Raw genomic sequence first — 16,299 nt, 5'->3', positions numbered from 1 at the left:
AAGTCAAGCTTGTGTTTCAGAATTTAGTATTCTGTCCCTTTTAGGCAGAATTAGAGCCCTGGGTACTGCACAGCTCCAAAACTAGAAAATACTTCTATTTTGCCTGTCATCAGCATGAATAAACAAATCTGAATGGTATCACAAATGACAAATTTGGCTTTAAGCACGTAGCTGCTCCTGAGAAAAAGGAAATGTGAAATCCCATGTGATATCAGCCATTATTCATCGGTAAGCAACATTCTGTGTGGTAATGGGGCTGATACAGAGCAGTAAAGGGCAGGAAATATGTTTATATGATGTGTTTTACACACTGCATTAATCTGATTGTCCATTATTTCTAAAGCAAACATAGAGGCATAAAAAGTATATTAAGCGTTGCACATAAAGCCCTTGGTCACATTAGATGTTTGTCACACCTTGTGAGAGCCACAGCAGCACAGCAGGTGCCCTGCAGAATTTAAAGCAGTCAGCAGATCACCAGTACCCAGATGGTCCCAGCATTTCCAGGATGGAAAAGGGTAACTCTGGAGTTGTGCACTGGGATTCTCATTCCTTCTCTGGTGCCACTCAGTAGAGGCATCAGCCCAGTGACAGAAATCAGCTTTCATGTGCAGGAAAGTTAAAACAGAACCAATGTGGACTTGCAGGGATAAAGGAGGAAATTTTAATGGCTTGCTTTGATTTAATCACTGAGGCTGATTTCTCAATCGTACAACAAATTCTGGTGTTTTTCAGGCTGCATTTCTTTGACTGCACTTCAGAAAAGCATGTGTCAATGACACAAAGCATGTTAGCAGAGACATCTAATTAAATCTTTATGCAGGGAGAAGTTACTGTCTGAAAGGTTACTGTCTCTCATAGATTATTTACTGTATGAATGGAGAGGGCTGGATGTGTGGTTTATTGTTTTCAAATGCTTTTAGTAACTTATGAAATATTTAAAAGAAACTAATCTCAAAATGGTATTGAATCATGTCTTATGTATCTAGACATTTCTTTCATGGAGCTTTGCAGCTCTAGAAAATCTCTTTTTTTTCCAGCCACAAAATAAGAATTATAAAATAACTTTAATGGATCAAGGGGATAACTTTCTTCAAGCTTCATAAATTATGTATTATGGCTGTAACCTTGAAAAATAACCATGTTTATTAACGCTTGGCTACGCTTTTTATTGCTCTTTCTTGTTAGATTCTGTGATCTTAATATTTAAATATCTATTTCAGTAGTTGCAGCTTCTCTCTCTCTAAAGAAGAAATAGTCACTTAGAATAAATCACTGATATGTATTTTAATCATTCCTGGAGACAGCACTGACTATCAGAACCTTCCTGAACAGGGAGCCCTCATCATAAACAGATGTACAGCACCTAGCACAATATCCTGATTTCATTTGGTACTTGCAAGGCTTGACATAGAGTTGCTATGTCATTCTTTCCTCATGGATCTGCTAGGAAACAGATCAGTTCCAAGGGACTTGGTTCTGCCTTGCCAGCTCCCAAAGTCTCATAGGGTATCTTTGTGCATTTGCTTCTTTTTAGTTATTGCTGCTGTTGATGTGGGGCTCAGGGCACAGGTCAGAAGTACATGGATTAAAAAAAAAAATAGCCAACCTTTTTGCCTTTATGACTTTTTGTAGGCCTTGTAACCACTGAATATCACCTCTGAGACATCTCTTTTCTTTATGAACTTTGTCTTGAATTTGAAAACTAAGAATATGTATATCCAGGCCAAGCATAAAAACCCTAATATAGAAAAATCCACAAAAAGGATGTCCAAGCTGTGAGGGTTTAAGTTTTAATCTTCAATAACCTGAGCCACGATTTTACCTTTTGCACTAGGACACACCCTCAGTTAAGCTTCTCACTTAAGTTTTTTTTATTTTAACTTGTGTCTGATGAAGAGTCTGCTGCAACTTCCAGCCAAAGAGTTGGTTTTACCTGCATTGCTTCCTGACTTCTATTATTTGTTGACATGGGGGCAACTGAAAGAAAAATTGTGCTGAAAACAAAGATTATTTCAATGACTTTAAAAGGCTTATAGATGGGAGGGAAAGGATAAGTGAAGTTCAGGCCTCTCAAAATATTTATTAGGTTTGTGGTTTAAAGATGTTATGTTGCATATTAAAGTTTAAAAAGCTGTAATCAGTAATGACATGTGCAGGCAATCCTGCCAGGCAAAGAAGAATGTAGCAAGGTGAAAGTTAATGTTTTCCATCTCTCAACAGGCTAAAAGTGAACAAATCAGTGTGAGACACCTGACTTCAGGGAATTGGGAGGTTATCAAAATCCTGGCATATGATGAAAACACTCAAAAGATGTAAGCACTGTTCCCTTTTTTTATAAAAATATTCAAGTTATTAAAGTAGAATCCATTAAACTCAAAATTAAACAGCTATATTTCTTTCATTTTGGAGCATTACCATAACTTTGACACACCTGAGTACATAAGGTGCAGTTTTAAGAAAATTCATCTGCTATTCTTTTCCTAAATGCCTTTTTATGCAGAGGGAAAGAATCACACTGTGATATCACTTGACTCTGTATTTTTCAGAATAGAAGGAATCAACACACAGTGCAGCAGTAATAACATTTTGGAAACTTCTTTCCTGGAATCCAGATAGGAAGTCATAATATATTTTTAGTACTTGATAAAACATCACACCTTTACTGCATGAGGTCTCAGAGTTTTGGGAATCTGATCCAACTTCATAAATTCAAATTATTTGTAGAGATTATCAGAGCTCCTGATTCTCACCCACAGAGAACTCTTTCCACAGCCCATCTTAGTGAGAGAGTGGAAGGAATTGCAATGCATATTTGGTGCTTTTGGAGAGGAGTTTAGAACTAACACAAAATGTCTGAAGGCTTCACCTGACTTCAGTGGATCTTGTTTAATTTTCACTTTTATCTGTCCATGGCAAAAAATACACAAGCATATCTAATTCTCATTTGCTTTAAAATAAATGCTATTTCAACAAGAAGTTTTTTGAGGCTGCAAGAAGTCCCATCTTTTCCACTGGTACTGGAGAAAACCTTTTTTTTGCAAGTCTTTCTATGGGCTTTGAAAATATATCTGTAGAGAATTTCCTGGTGCTTCTGCAAGGCCCAGGGGTAGAAATGAGGTCTGGATGCAGTCAGGCTGCAGAGAGGTGGCAGATGTCACAAGGGTTGTCTCAGCCACTTGAGGGACTGCCTTGCCCTCCTTCTGCCTGTCCAGCAGAAACTTTGTGGGGATCTCATCAGGGAAACACCAAGGGCTTGTCTTGGGTTCTTGCAGAGTCTCTTTCCACCTATGCAAAGCAGATAGAGGAAAAAGTTGGTTTACAGCTCAGAGAGGCTTTCAGTTCTCATAAGACTTATTGTAATATGTGACATAATTTCATTGTGACCTTTATCTGCTATTTGGGTTTATATTGCAAACTCTTGGAGTGAAGCAGAAACTTTCTCTTCTGTATTTTTAATATGCAGAGAGGTGTTCTGGTTGCTACTGGAACTCCTGGGCATCACAGGAATTAAAATCATGAAATCCTGTTTTCATCATGGTTTTAACAGGAAATTGTATAGCTGCTGAAATAACTAATCTGTATATTTGATCTAAGTTTAATTTTGAACTTGGGTTAATATATAAGTACTTGATCTTCATGGATATTTGTTGTGAACTTTTAATTTTTAAGAATGTTACTTACAGTGTTTTTCACTTCTCTAAACACTACCCAAATTAGATATTTTTACCAAACTGAGTTTTAACTTTTTTCCTCTTTTGGACACAGTTATTTCTTAAGCACTGAAGAGTCCCCAAGAGGAAGACAGCTGCACAGGTAAGAGCTACATGGGGCTGTGTTATCAGCTTCTTCATCCCAAGCCATAAGTGCTATGGTGCTTGGGTCATCATTTACATTGTGTAAAAATTAGTATGCTTGAGCTGTAACAAAGAAACTGCCACAGCTTTTCAAAATTAAAATTCCCATTTTCTAAAAAGTAGAGAAGTTTCTAACAAAAAAATGTTCTTACCATAGATCTTCACGAGTCCTTTATAATCATCTAAAAAGTTAAACCTAAATACAAGCATTTAATATGACTGTGTTTTACTAAATAAAAATATTTATAGGGTTTAATCATGTAATTTAAAGTGTGGGGGAAAATCACCTTATTTTCAGTCCTTAAACCTGAGGCTAGTGAGGTTTTCATGTTTTCCTACTAATGCTGTGAGTTATTGCAGTGCCAGTGGTGCTTTGGGCAGCTTTTGGATCCTGTCTACATAGCCAAGGTTACTTTGCTGTACTTTATTCCAATGTAAAATGCTTCTGATCGTTTTCTTCCCCCAGTGTATCAACAGTGGGGTCACTGAACCGTCAGTGTCTCTCGTGTCACTTCCTGAAGGAGCAGTGCACCTACTTCAGTGCCAAGTTCAGCCCCATGAACAGGCATTTTCTCCTGCACTGTAAAGGTGAGGCAAATGTTCAGGGTGCAGTGCTGCTTGCTTCTGAATTAATGCATTTCTTGAGAAGGGCATTAGGCTGGACTCTAACATTGAGGTCAGCAGTGGATTACTCAAAGTTCTGTACAGAGCCTATTCTAAGACTGCAAGTAAAGATGTTCTGTGAAATGATTAAAGATGTTCTGCTAAATTATGAGTGATGTCAGAACACTGTTCCAATCCTTACCCCTCTGTCCAAGTAAAGGACATCAACTTACATTCACCCTAAACAGAAATCCTTCACCAAAACATTTGGAATTTTGGTGATGGTACTGTGGTTTGTAACAGTTTATTATTTCAAATATTGGGATTGATCTTGTGTGACTATACCTAGCTAAAAAATGAGAGCCTGTGTTCTCTAGCAGTGTTTGTACACATGTATGTGCAATGTATCTATACACTCCCATAATTATGTGTATGGGTGTATCTACCAAAAACCAGCTGTGGTTTAATCCCCAGAAACAGATCCTCTATATCAGAAGTTGTAATAAATAACTCACAGTGTTTTACTGTTAGCTGCATTCCAGTAGCACTAAATGGCACCAGTTGGCTTCAGAATCTCTGTATAAACAAAAAGAATTAAAACTTTCCCAGAGAAAGTTATAACCTACACATAGGAAGTAAACATTGATATATAAGTGATAAAAAAAGGTTCAGAAATGCATGAGTCAATGCATAATAAAGTACATAGTTAGACTTGTTGTCCTTGAAACTTGAAAAATTTTACAGACACTATCCCCCCAGCATTTTTTAATAGCTAGAATCAGAGTGCAAAGAGCAGATGACAATTCATCTGAAATACATATGAATAGCTCATTTTATAGTCATGCTTTTTCAAGTCATGCTATAGTCATTTCTTTTACAACTCTACTATTTTTTTCCCCACACAAAAATAAAATACCGGCAGACTTGAGCATTGAATGTATCCAAACAAGGAAACTATGAATATATATTGGCTAAAATAAGGGATTTGTTTTCGGTTTTGTTGTTTTGGGTTGTTTTTTTTTGGAAATGCACCTAAAGTACAGCTGATTAGAAGAAGAATGTACAGACTGTATGGTTTTAGATGGTTAAATCTGCAGTAGAAGTGATGGAGCTAATCTTGAGGTCCTTCTCTGAGTAATGAGCTCCTCATGCTTTAGGCAGAGTTTTCCCTTGTGCTTGACATAATCCCTATAGGGTAAATCTCAGATTCTTGCAGGAGAGAGGGTTGATAATTGGGAAGAGATTTTTGCCCTGAATCAGCAATGTGCTGGGGTCCAAAAGCATCTTGTTACTATTTTAGCAAAATTTATCCAGCCTGTAATTTATAATGTGCTTCTGTGATATAAAAATGTAGATGCCAGTAGGAGGTTGTGCATGTGATTACTCACAAGCTCACAACTTTCAGTGACTTTGGCAGTTCTCTGGTTGAGCTGGAAAGGCTGTAGATCATCCTCCCAGGATTGAACCTACACTCCACTGGGCTGCAGTAGACTACCCTGAGCTGTAGATGTTGGGCAGGGATGCTAAACCACTGTCATTAATTTTTCCTGCCTCTAACATTAATGTAGAGTTAATGCTGGCTGGGAGTTGTTCAGGGTCTTCTCCTGTGTTTCCTCAGGGCCTGGCAGGCACAGCAGCAGCGTGGCCCCAGTGGAGTGCCAGGGCCCTGGGCTGGGCATTTGGCAGTGTCAACACTGGTGGCAAGGTCACCACAGAACTGGCATCAAAACTCTCCTGCTTGTGGGAGTTTGAGCAAACTGCTTTGAGGAGACAAATGGCACATCTGCTGTGTGCATACACACTCATTTTCCCACAGCAAAAAGCCTTCACCCAATTGTTACAAAAGCAATTTGCCCAGAAAAACCCTTGGGGGACTCTGGACTGGTTCTATCTGTATAAGTTGCAATTCTTCAACCTCCTGTTCACCCACAAGCACCTTTATTAGGATTGTTTCTCCTCCTTAGTTTCCCTCAGCCAGGAGATCTCTCTCATTTTACCAACTGTATCCATCTCCAGATACTCTCCTGAGTGAGGAGTCATTTCTTGCCTGGTCAGTGAAGGACTGAATCCTCAGCCTCTCAGTTTTGGCAAGCACATCCTTTGCACTTATTTTCCACACTGCTTGGGGATTTTTCCTTTGGCACTTCACAAACACTAGCAAGATATTTTTCTCTCCACTCAAATAAGATTGTTTAGAAAGGGAGTAATTGTTTCTCCCCTTTTATACAGCAGGAAAGAAGCTGTGGGTTTGGGCTTAGTGATAGGAGGTCAATGGGAAATCCAAGTGTTGTGCTTTGTTCTGATGCACTGTAACACAATGCCTCTGACACAAATTTGTCCCTTTTTTTCCTCTGATCAGCATTTTAATCTACTTCAATCTCCCGTTTTTCAAAATGTCATCATCCTTCCATCTTTTAGTATGACAAATAGAAATAGGCTGGGAAATGCTGGTGCTTCCCTGCTCAGAAATGGTCTTAAATAAGAATTGAAAGCAAAATGACAAGTTCAGAAGTAAAAAGAGCTGGAAATAAAAACAAACCAAAGCAAAAGAGACATCTTATGAAATTATTTTCTTAGAGAGCTAAGGCAGAAAGCTGTGATTTGTCAACCACCTACCTGTAAGATTTTTGTCAATCGTCCCCCTTGAGGGAGAGAATGAAACTGATAAAAATCTTCAGTGAAGGCTGTGAATGTCATCATGCTATTTATTTCAGGTATTTACATTTCCCTAGGCTCATGCCATAATTAATTGAGAGAGACAACCTCTCAAAACACATAAATTAAGCTCTGTCTCTTCACTCTCAAAGGGAATTGTTTTTTTTTTTTCTCAAAAAGAGAGTTGTAACTCCTAATTTCAAAGGGTCCATGCCTTCATCTGCCATGGGGTCCTCAGGGACTTCAGCTTTTCTCTATTGTTCTTCATCACCCAATAGTGACTGAATGCTGGTAATTTAAGCACTGAAGTAACACAGAGCTTCTGATGTGTAAATTCCATGTTGGGGATGGGGACACAAGATTTTCTTTTGCAGGTTTACACTGGTGGGCATCTTCAGAGCAGGGACAGCAGACTGAGCCACTTCTGAGTATGCTGAATGCTTGGTCATGGCAGTTTCCCATGCCACCTTGTAGCTGTTGGCATGAACAATTATTCCTTGTTTTTAGTTTCTTAGTGGTGCAGTGAAAATAGAGTATGAGAAATAGGATTAGAGCACATCACACCTAGATTTAACTGTGATGCTGTTGGTTTTGCAGAGTTGGCATAGCAAGGGAGCTCCTTAAAAAGATAATAATATGAAATATATTTTTCAACACATCTATAGTTTTTTCATAGACAAAATAAGTGGATATTATCATTAATTAATTTCCCAGTCAACCTGTCAAACTGCTATATTTTAAACAGTACCCTTAAGCGCGATAAAAAATCCATAATTTTTTTATTCATCACTTAAAACTAAGACATGGAAATTATTAAAGAAACAAAAAGAGGAATGTTCTTTCTGGGTGCAGGGTCTGGGCTGCTGAGCAGGCAGAAGGCAGTGTCTGTTTCACACTTTGTTGGAACTGTAGCCCAGCCTGTGTCATTTCCAGAGGTACCAGTGGAGTTCCTGCTGTGCTTGAAGTGAATTGTGTGTCTGGAGCTTTCAGGATCCTGTCTTGTGTGCTCCCAGTCTTTGTCACTGAACTACAGAGTACAAACTACCTCACCCTTCCTCTGTTTTTCTTCTCTCTTCAAAACAGGACCAGGTGTTCCAGTTGTAAGTGTGCACAGGACTAGTAATACTGCAAGTGAGTACACCTTATGAAATAACTAAGTTTTCCTATCATCCCTAATTTCATTGGGGAGCGTGGGAGAGGGGAAAGCAAGCACATGAAGATGTCATGCAAGTACATGAAAACTAATTCATATAAAGTGCTATTAATTACCTTTTAGCAACAATCACATCAGCAAATGGTAAGGAAATCAGTTAATCCTAAAACTTTTCCAGATTTTTAGATATTTTTTGGACTAAATGCATGTGACTCATTTTCTGTTTACATTTGAGTAGATTAGATGTCAGGTGGGTCTAAGTAAATTAGATGGCAGGTTGGTCTTCATCCTTTTCACTTCCTATGTAGATCATGCTGCCATTGCAGTACACCTTCTGTGTTTTTAGAGATGTTTTTAAAGTTACAATCCAATTATGTTGAAGTCAGGTACAGTCCAGGGATGATTGATCATAAAAGCTGACCTACATATGGTGATTTAGTCCTTCTCTTCCATTTCTCAAACCAGAACAACTCCACTGATACTTTCAATGAAGACAAATCCAATAATAAAGGCTTTTTAGGAGGATACTCTATACCTCTATTTGTCAAGTTTTACACATTATTTTCTTGTATATTGATGCCAGTATTTACTGTTACTGTTTCCTGGGTGCTGAGGTGCTTTTTAGTGGAAGACTGTCCTTCAGCAGTTGAATTTTCCTGGTGGTGCAGCAGAGGTAACAGCTCTGCCACCTCCAGCTCCACTGTGACTCCATTAGCATGGAGGTGTGGGTTATAGGAATGGTTATAGGAGCTTCACTAGCATGGAGGTGTGGGTTATAGGAATGGTTATAGGAACTTCGCTAGCATGGAGGTGTGGGTTATAGGAATGGGGGACAACTTTTCACTCAAAAGCACTAAACCAACTCTTACAAGTCCTCATTTCATTAATTGGATTATCCTCAGGATTTTTCCCAGAATCCAGAAACCCTGAACTGTAGCTGTGTGCATCCCCTTTTTCCTGGGCCAGTCACTGTTCAGTGGGTCTAATCTTGCATGTTGAAGTACCATCCTGATAAACAGTGCCATGCTATGAAGTGTTAATTAATATCTACAATTTAGTTTCCATTTTTTTTTCTTTTTTTCCTTTTTTTTAATGCCATTGTTTGTGTTTGCAAAGCCCAGTTCCACAGCACACCAAGGGCAGGGAGTTTTACCAGCTCAGTAAAGGGGAGCTATTGCTCAAATAAATGTGTTTTAGACTTGTGTGGAGCTCCTCATTTCTGTGTAGGCAGGCTTTTGCTCTTTATTACCTGCATCTAAAGTACTATGGAGTGTGAATTACTGAAATTGAGATTTATGTGCAGCACCTTAGAGTCAAATAAAGCAAGTCAGGATAGAGGGACGTTGTTTGTTGTAACAACAAAAAGCCAAATAATAAGAGAGATAATTTGCCATTAGTGTTTCAGTGCAAGATGAGATTATCCTCTTCAATTCATAAAGGAATGATTAAGGATTATTTCAATTATTCCATCCTCAAACTATAATTATACCATTTTGGTTGACTGCCCAGAACAAGCATTCTCCTCAGATTATCTGTTTTGGCCCTAAGTGAAGAGTTTATTATTTAATTTAAAAAATCTAAATTTTGGAAGCAAGATCGGTAATTTGAGTTAAAAAAAAAAAAAAACAAAACACAACAAATTAGCCATTCTTTCATGTGTAAAAGGGTTGCATCAAATTAGTCTGCAGCTTTAAACCAAGCTGATGATCTTGCTCTTGGCTGAAGTGCAGAAGACAGATAAGGGCATGCAGTGACCACATTTGGCTGTGCTGGCTAAATATTGCCTTGGAATAGGTAATACTGGGGAAAAGGATGCCTGCATGAGGCTTAGGATATTGCCCAGCAGAGCAGCCTTGTGATGCTGCAGCTGCTCTTAGGATTTATCAGAGATGCTGATGTTCATGTTGGTCATCAGAAATTTCCTTGGTAGTGCATAATGAAAACAAAGCCCTCCAAGGCCAGAAAAACAAACTGGATGTGCATCTTTTTGAATTGAAACATAGCTGCATTACAAAAAACTATTTACATAAGGAATTAATTTACAATATTAATTGCAAGATTAAATTTACAAGATCATTGCACATTTGTCCTTTTTTTAAATTTTTTTTGAATCTTGATGTATCTTTGGTGTGATGATTCTCCATGCCTTTCAACAAGGTTTTTCTTCCTGTTTTCTAGAGTTTTATGTTTTGGAAAATAACCCTGTGCTGAAAGAAGTTGTTCTTAAGAAAAAGAATTACAAGACTGAAATCAAAATGCTTCACATTGAGGATTACGGTAAATCTGGCAAAATGTTATTTTAGCAAGCCAAAAGTTTTGTTTTAATGTTACTGTTTTTCATCTGTGTAACTACCAGCCTTTAATGTTTTGCTCTTTTCTTAAAAGAATTCCCTTTACAGTTGTCACTGCCAAAAGATTTCACGGATCGAAACCAGTATGCCCTTCTATTAATAATGTAAGTATCTGCTTGGAATCACTCAAAATAATAAAAAAGTGCTCCATAGAAAAGATTCAAATCTGAAATTAGGGGGTTTTTTGTTGTTCTTTTTTTACCTTTTGTAGGAAAAAAAAATCTTATGGATTTGAGTAGAGAAATCAAAAGGCTTGTTCTTGAGAAGGTTTTGTGACAGGTGCTGTCTGGTAGAGATGCCTCTGGGGTTTTTTTGTGCTAGTCAAACCTGACTGTGCTTTGCTGTACTTTCATGTTTGGGAGGCACTGGTGTTTCTGATGGTGTAGCTTTGAGAAGTCCTGCAGTGTTTCCTGGGCTCTTACTGATCCTGCCCACAGAGCATCTCCCTCAGAGCCTGTGCTCCTTTTTATCCCTGAGAGAAATGAGTAGACCTTCCAGAAGGGGCTCAGTTGAGATACATAAAACTGTTTTTAGGAACTCCAGAATGAAATAAAAGTTACTTTTGATCTTCAGTGGTTGAAGGCATGATAGTCATGATCCAAAGTCTGTGGATTTTTGTAGAAAAGCTGCATGGGAGGAGAATGGTATTCCCTGAAAACCTGTGCTGTTCCTCTAAAAGGAGATGGGGTGTGTGTTTCCTGCAGGGAGAGTCAGCCTTTAAGTTGTATCTGCACATGTGTAGCAGAGGAAAAGAACAGAGTCATGAGAGTGCTTGAAGCCTGCCTGGTAAAAGTGGTGATGGCCAGCTCAGGGCATCACTCCTGTCTCCACCCGAGCTCAGCATGGGTGGAGAGAGCTTCCCTGGACCTACAGAGCTTCTTCCAGTCCCAGCTGGAAAAAATTGATGTGAATTTCAGTCAAATGTAGGAGTGTGCTGCTCAATTGATGAAAATGCCACGTTACTGAGCTGTGTCACCTGGAGCAGATCTCCCCTCAGCGACAGCACAGGTCCTCATTGTTGGATGTGAGGTGTTTACAGAGCTGAGCTGCTGAATGATCCCAAATACCTCTGCTCAGATCAGATAACAGGACAGAAAGGCACAAACCTGCTTATTTCTAAGCCCAGTTTGTGTTTTAAAACTCAGAATTTTCAGTTGTAATTATCTGCAGTTGTGGAAGCTCTCTGCTTTAATTGGCTCACAAACATATTTTTCTTCCCTTGTGGAGAAACAGGACACATGGATTTTATTTCATCTTTGCAGCATGATCTTGGAGGCATGATTATATTTTAAGCAGCTCTTATACAAGTGCCAAAGGCAAACTGACTCTGTGAGTTGACCTCAGCAGCACTGCAGGGACTTGCAAACGCTTGTGCTTATTTCTGTTTCTGAGAGCAGGGAAACACAAAGGTGTAAGCAGCGCAACGCTTCTCTTTTCAAGTGTCCCAGAAAAATACATAATCTGCCATATGCAGCTGTGGGAAAATATGGGGTTATAAACTCATGTATAACCTAGAGAAGACAGAAGAGAAAGATCAGAAACCTGACAAGTCCAAGGCCAGAAATCACAGGAAAAGAAAAAAAAAAAGCTAAAGAAAATACTATTTTGAATTGTTTTTTGATATCAAGAGTTGAAAGAAGTAAGAACAGTATTGAGTCAGGGTCTGAATTTAAATTTACCAAAGTTGTTGCTACCCTGTGAGCAAATAATGTGGCCAAGTCATGATGTATGGTTATATTTTATAATTGTTTTGGGGTTTTTATGGTAGGCATGTGGGATAAAAAGGAAAGTTAGCAATTTATGAATTCAAATTGTTGTATCTGCATTTATAGTCTATATATGGGGATATATATATATAGTCTATATATCTGCATATATGGGGACTTTGTTTCTTTTAGGTCAGATTCTTTGCAATACTGAATTCTCATTGTTAGCTTTAGCAGGGGTTATTTCTAGAAAACCCTATAAACTAGTGAAAGTATGAAACTGAAAATTTTAAATCTGTCCTGGCTCATGTACTGTAGCATGTTTTGTGTCCTCCTTTCCCCTAGAAGAAAAAGAAGTTACATTCTTTTAGTTAAGCTATATTTCTTCAGCAGCTTTGTACAGACTTAAAGCTAAGGTTGCCAGCAATCCCTTTTTCTATTAAAGAGGTCCCCAAATGAAATATAAAACTGCAAACTGTCACTGAAGTTATGGGAGGTTCCCTTGTGGGATGATTATTTGAGCCTAATAAATTCTGTCTAGCTCCTGAGAAAGAACTGTTGGATATCTGTGGGTGTATAGGGGGTAATTTCTTGACCTACACAGCTCCAAATTAACATCCTAAGGTTTATTTCATGATCAGAAGTACTACTTTCAAAAAAAAAAAGAGAAAAGTATTCAGGTCCAAGGAGAACATGTAGCTTTTATAGGGAACATTGATTAGTTGTGGAGATGATATCATTTCCCAGATATTTGACTCTCCTGAGTCCCAGAGTGGTACTGTTGGGACTGATGGAGAAACACCCTGTTCCTATTGCCACCAGTGTTAGATGAGAACTGGGGGCTGATAACCAGTGCTGGCTTTTGCACTGCTCAGCTGCCCCTGCTTTCCTTCTTCCATTCTCAGCCATGGTATGATTATCATTATATTCCAGCTAATGAGAGAAAAACCTTTGAAAATGAGTGCTTATCAATGTCCTTGGTAAGAATGTTGGTTTAATTGTATGCCCATTTTTTTGGAAAGGAGATTCTATAAAACATCTTGATCCAGGAAACATGCACTTAGAAATAGAAATCCAGAAGATACAAGAAACAGAAAAGTGGAGAATATTAGCAGAGAAGTGGTGTTTGCTTTCCCATCTCAGTAGCACTGCACTTTTAAGAGTAAAAAGAGAAAAGAGGGAGGAAGGTGATGAGTGATTTTATTATGGGGATGATGTTTGGTGTAATCTGTTACTTGAGGTTTTTTTTTTTCAAATCACTGAAAGCTGGTAGCCATTTCAAAGGTGCATGACTATGAAAAGGCTTCTGTATTCATGCAGGGATGTCTGCAGGTAAATTTGAACTTCCAGCACATGGCTCCCAGATGCCTGAGTGTTAAGGCTGAATCCTGGAAGGAAGCTTGTACCAAAGCAATCTGGTCCTGATGTGAAACCTGGGTGTGAACTGAGTACAGTTCCATGTAGATATCCTTAAGCTCAGCTTAAGGACCAAGACCTAATTATGCTGTAACCATCAGCATAAAGATTGCATGGACATTCATCCATTAGCAGCTGCAAAGCAAGATGCAGAACTCAAATAGTAGGTCATTGTATTGCTGTGTTAAAATTTATGTCCCTCTGGATGGCTGGGCTGTCTAACAGATCTCATGTAGAAACCAGTTATGTTGGCTGGCACTCCTTTTCTTTCCAGAATTGTGATGAGTAGCCCATAAAATGTTAAATAGATTAAAACACTTTCCTTTCTTCCATTTGTTCACCTAAACCACTGATAATGTTTCACACTCAGTTTCCTTCTGATGTAATACACACAGTGTAACTATATATTAGAGAGCTGCATGGTAATTGCCTGAAAAAGTGATTACCATCTCTTTTCTATATAATTAAGATCAAAGTTTAAATTTCAAATCCTCGATTTCCTCATTATGGTTCACCTTACTCATTAAAAAAGTTGGAAGATACTCCTGTTGGTAACACACAGGAAATGATTAAGTAAAGACTCTGGCATTTAATCTGGGTAATAAAATCAGAGCTGATAATCATTCTTTATTTTGCCTTGATCATAATTAACCTCATTCCTTCAAATGTGTAGATAATGTATCTTAAATATCAGTATCTATTATTTAATGCCATTTAAAGTTGTCCAACATGTAAGTTGATATTGTAAAACTGAATCAATTAAAAGATTGTCCTGGTATTTGAGGGGGATTTATTTGCTTACTTATTTTTTTTATATTTTGGTCATAAGTAGGGGTTGGTTTACCTGGATTTGAACTGATGAATGTTTTGGGCCTTGCACAAAGAGTCAAACATGTTTATGCCCCCAGTGAATACACTCTCAGGACTGATAGCAAAATGAAGCAGTAGGGTTGGAAAGTCAATTTTTTTGTGCAGCTTTGAAAACAAGCCATTAAAAGACTATAAGAAATATAGACAGGCATAATGCAAATATTGGGAAATATGTGTCTGCTGTCTCTCTGTGGAGGACAGAAGCACACCTCAGATGCTCAGTATCATTTTATAGTGGCAACTGAAGAATAAAGAGACCTTTTGGTGCTAATAAGTGTTCTGATATGTACCTCAATGGAAATAACTTTAAAGGCTTATCACAGACTATTTATATGGACATTCTTAAAAATAAGCTGGCCACTGGAAAATTGCTTCCTAAAGCAATATATCAAACAATCCATCACGCAGGGCTGGACAATATGTAGTGTTTGAACTCTGAGCCCAAAAGTAGCCAAGCTATGACCTCCAAAAGGAGCTTAAGAAACCAACACTGTCAGTTCTCACCCACTGAGAGACTTGCTGAGGTTCTGTTTGTTGTCCCCTTTTTATTGGAAGAATTCACTTTGATTTAAAACACTTTTTTGGTTTTAAGCAGTTTCTGGCTTAGAGAAGGGCTTATAACTGTAATGGTGCTTCTCCTATTCCTAAGTGTCTAGAAATAGAACATATAGATATCTATATCCATCAGATGTATGTATAACCTAGATATAGAACATGTATAAATCAAATGTGATTACTGTGTTAGTTTTGGTCTCATATTTAAAGGGAGGAAAGCAGGCTGACTCACAATGTTTTCACTTGTGTGGAATGTATTAATCTGTTGGAAGGTTACCTAGTCAAACATGGGCATTTCTATGTATTATTGTGGAAAGTTGGAATAACTTACTAATAATTGTAACTGGTCCGAGGCTCATTGGAAGTAATGATAAATACTTACCTTGGAAGTAATGATAAATACTTACATTGGAAGTAATGATAAATACTTAGTGAAAACATCTGTGTCAATGTGAAGTGCTTCTGAAAACCTTGCTCTGTGCAGTGAGCAGATAGGGGAAGTATTGTTCTGCTCCTTATTGCAAATAATAATGATTATATACTTCCTGAGTATATACTTTTCTGCAGAGCTTACTTGACAGTATTTGCAGACTCGTTGCTTCACAATGTTAGTAATTAGTATAATCATAACTGAATTGGTTAAGAACACCAAAAAAAAAATACCCTTCTTTTCTTTTTATAAAGCCAAGTATAAGCCTGGTGTGCAAGATAATGGTAAATCAAGCATAACATGTTGTGGCTGAGTCTGTTACCAAGTAATCCTGATTTCAGTGCATGATTTAGCAACTGAATAGATAGGTCTGACTGAATTTGAGAACACACACGTTCATCATATGCTTGCTAATTAACTGAGTGATTACCTTGAAGATGGTCTGTGTTATCCACAGTCAAAGCCAGATACTGAATCAGCACATTATTGTATTTATAAGACAGGACTTATTGGAGGATATTTTTTCTCTCTTTCCTCCCCAGGGTTTACATAAGTAAAGTTTACATAAGTATTTGGCAAAATAATAATTTCTGTCTTCATCTTTCTTTCACCTTAGACAGGATATTCCCACAGACCATCCAATTTAATTTCCATACAGCCAGCACAGACACTTTTACATTTTAATTTGCATTCCACTGGCAGA

General features: G+C 38.0%; 1 protein-coding gene across 2 annotated transcripts in view; it reads left to right on the top strand.

The window, feature by feature from the left end:
- Window positions 1-16,299, top strand: part of DPP10 (dipeptidyl peptidase like 10) — a 438,065-nt gene that overhangs the window by 409,603 nt on the left and 12,163 nt on the right. For both annotated transcript variants that reach the window (XM_077181698.1, XM_054636515.2), the window contains exons 14-19: window positions 2,224-2,315; window positions 3,769-3,816; window positions 4,324-4,445; window positions 8,199-8,246; window positions 10,447-10,545; window positions 10,654-10,723. In XM_077181698.1, coding sequence (XP_077037813.1) covers window positions 2,224-2,315; window positions 3,769-3,816; window positions 4,324-4,445; window positions 8,199-8,246; window positions 10,447-10,545; window positions 10,654-10,723 — 479 coding nt within the window. The remainder of the gene's footprint in view (window positions 1-2,223; window positions 2,316-3,768; window positions 3,817-4,323; window positions 4,446-8,198; window positions 8,247-10,446; window positions 10,546-10,653; window positions 10,724-16,299) is intronic.

Source organism: Agelaius phoeniceus, chromosome 7 (assembly GCF_051311805.1).
Source record: "Agelaius phoeniceus isolate bAgePho1 chromosome 7, bAgePho1.hap1, whole genome shotgun sequence".
Taxonomy (NCBI): Eukaryota; Metazoa; Chordata; class Aves; order Passeriformes; family Icteridae; genus Agelaius; species Agelaius phoeniceus.
The sequence above is the reverse complement of the archived record's forward strand: the minus strand, read 5'-3'. Positions and strand labels throughout refer to the sequence as shown.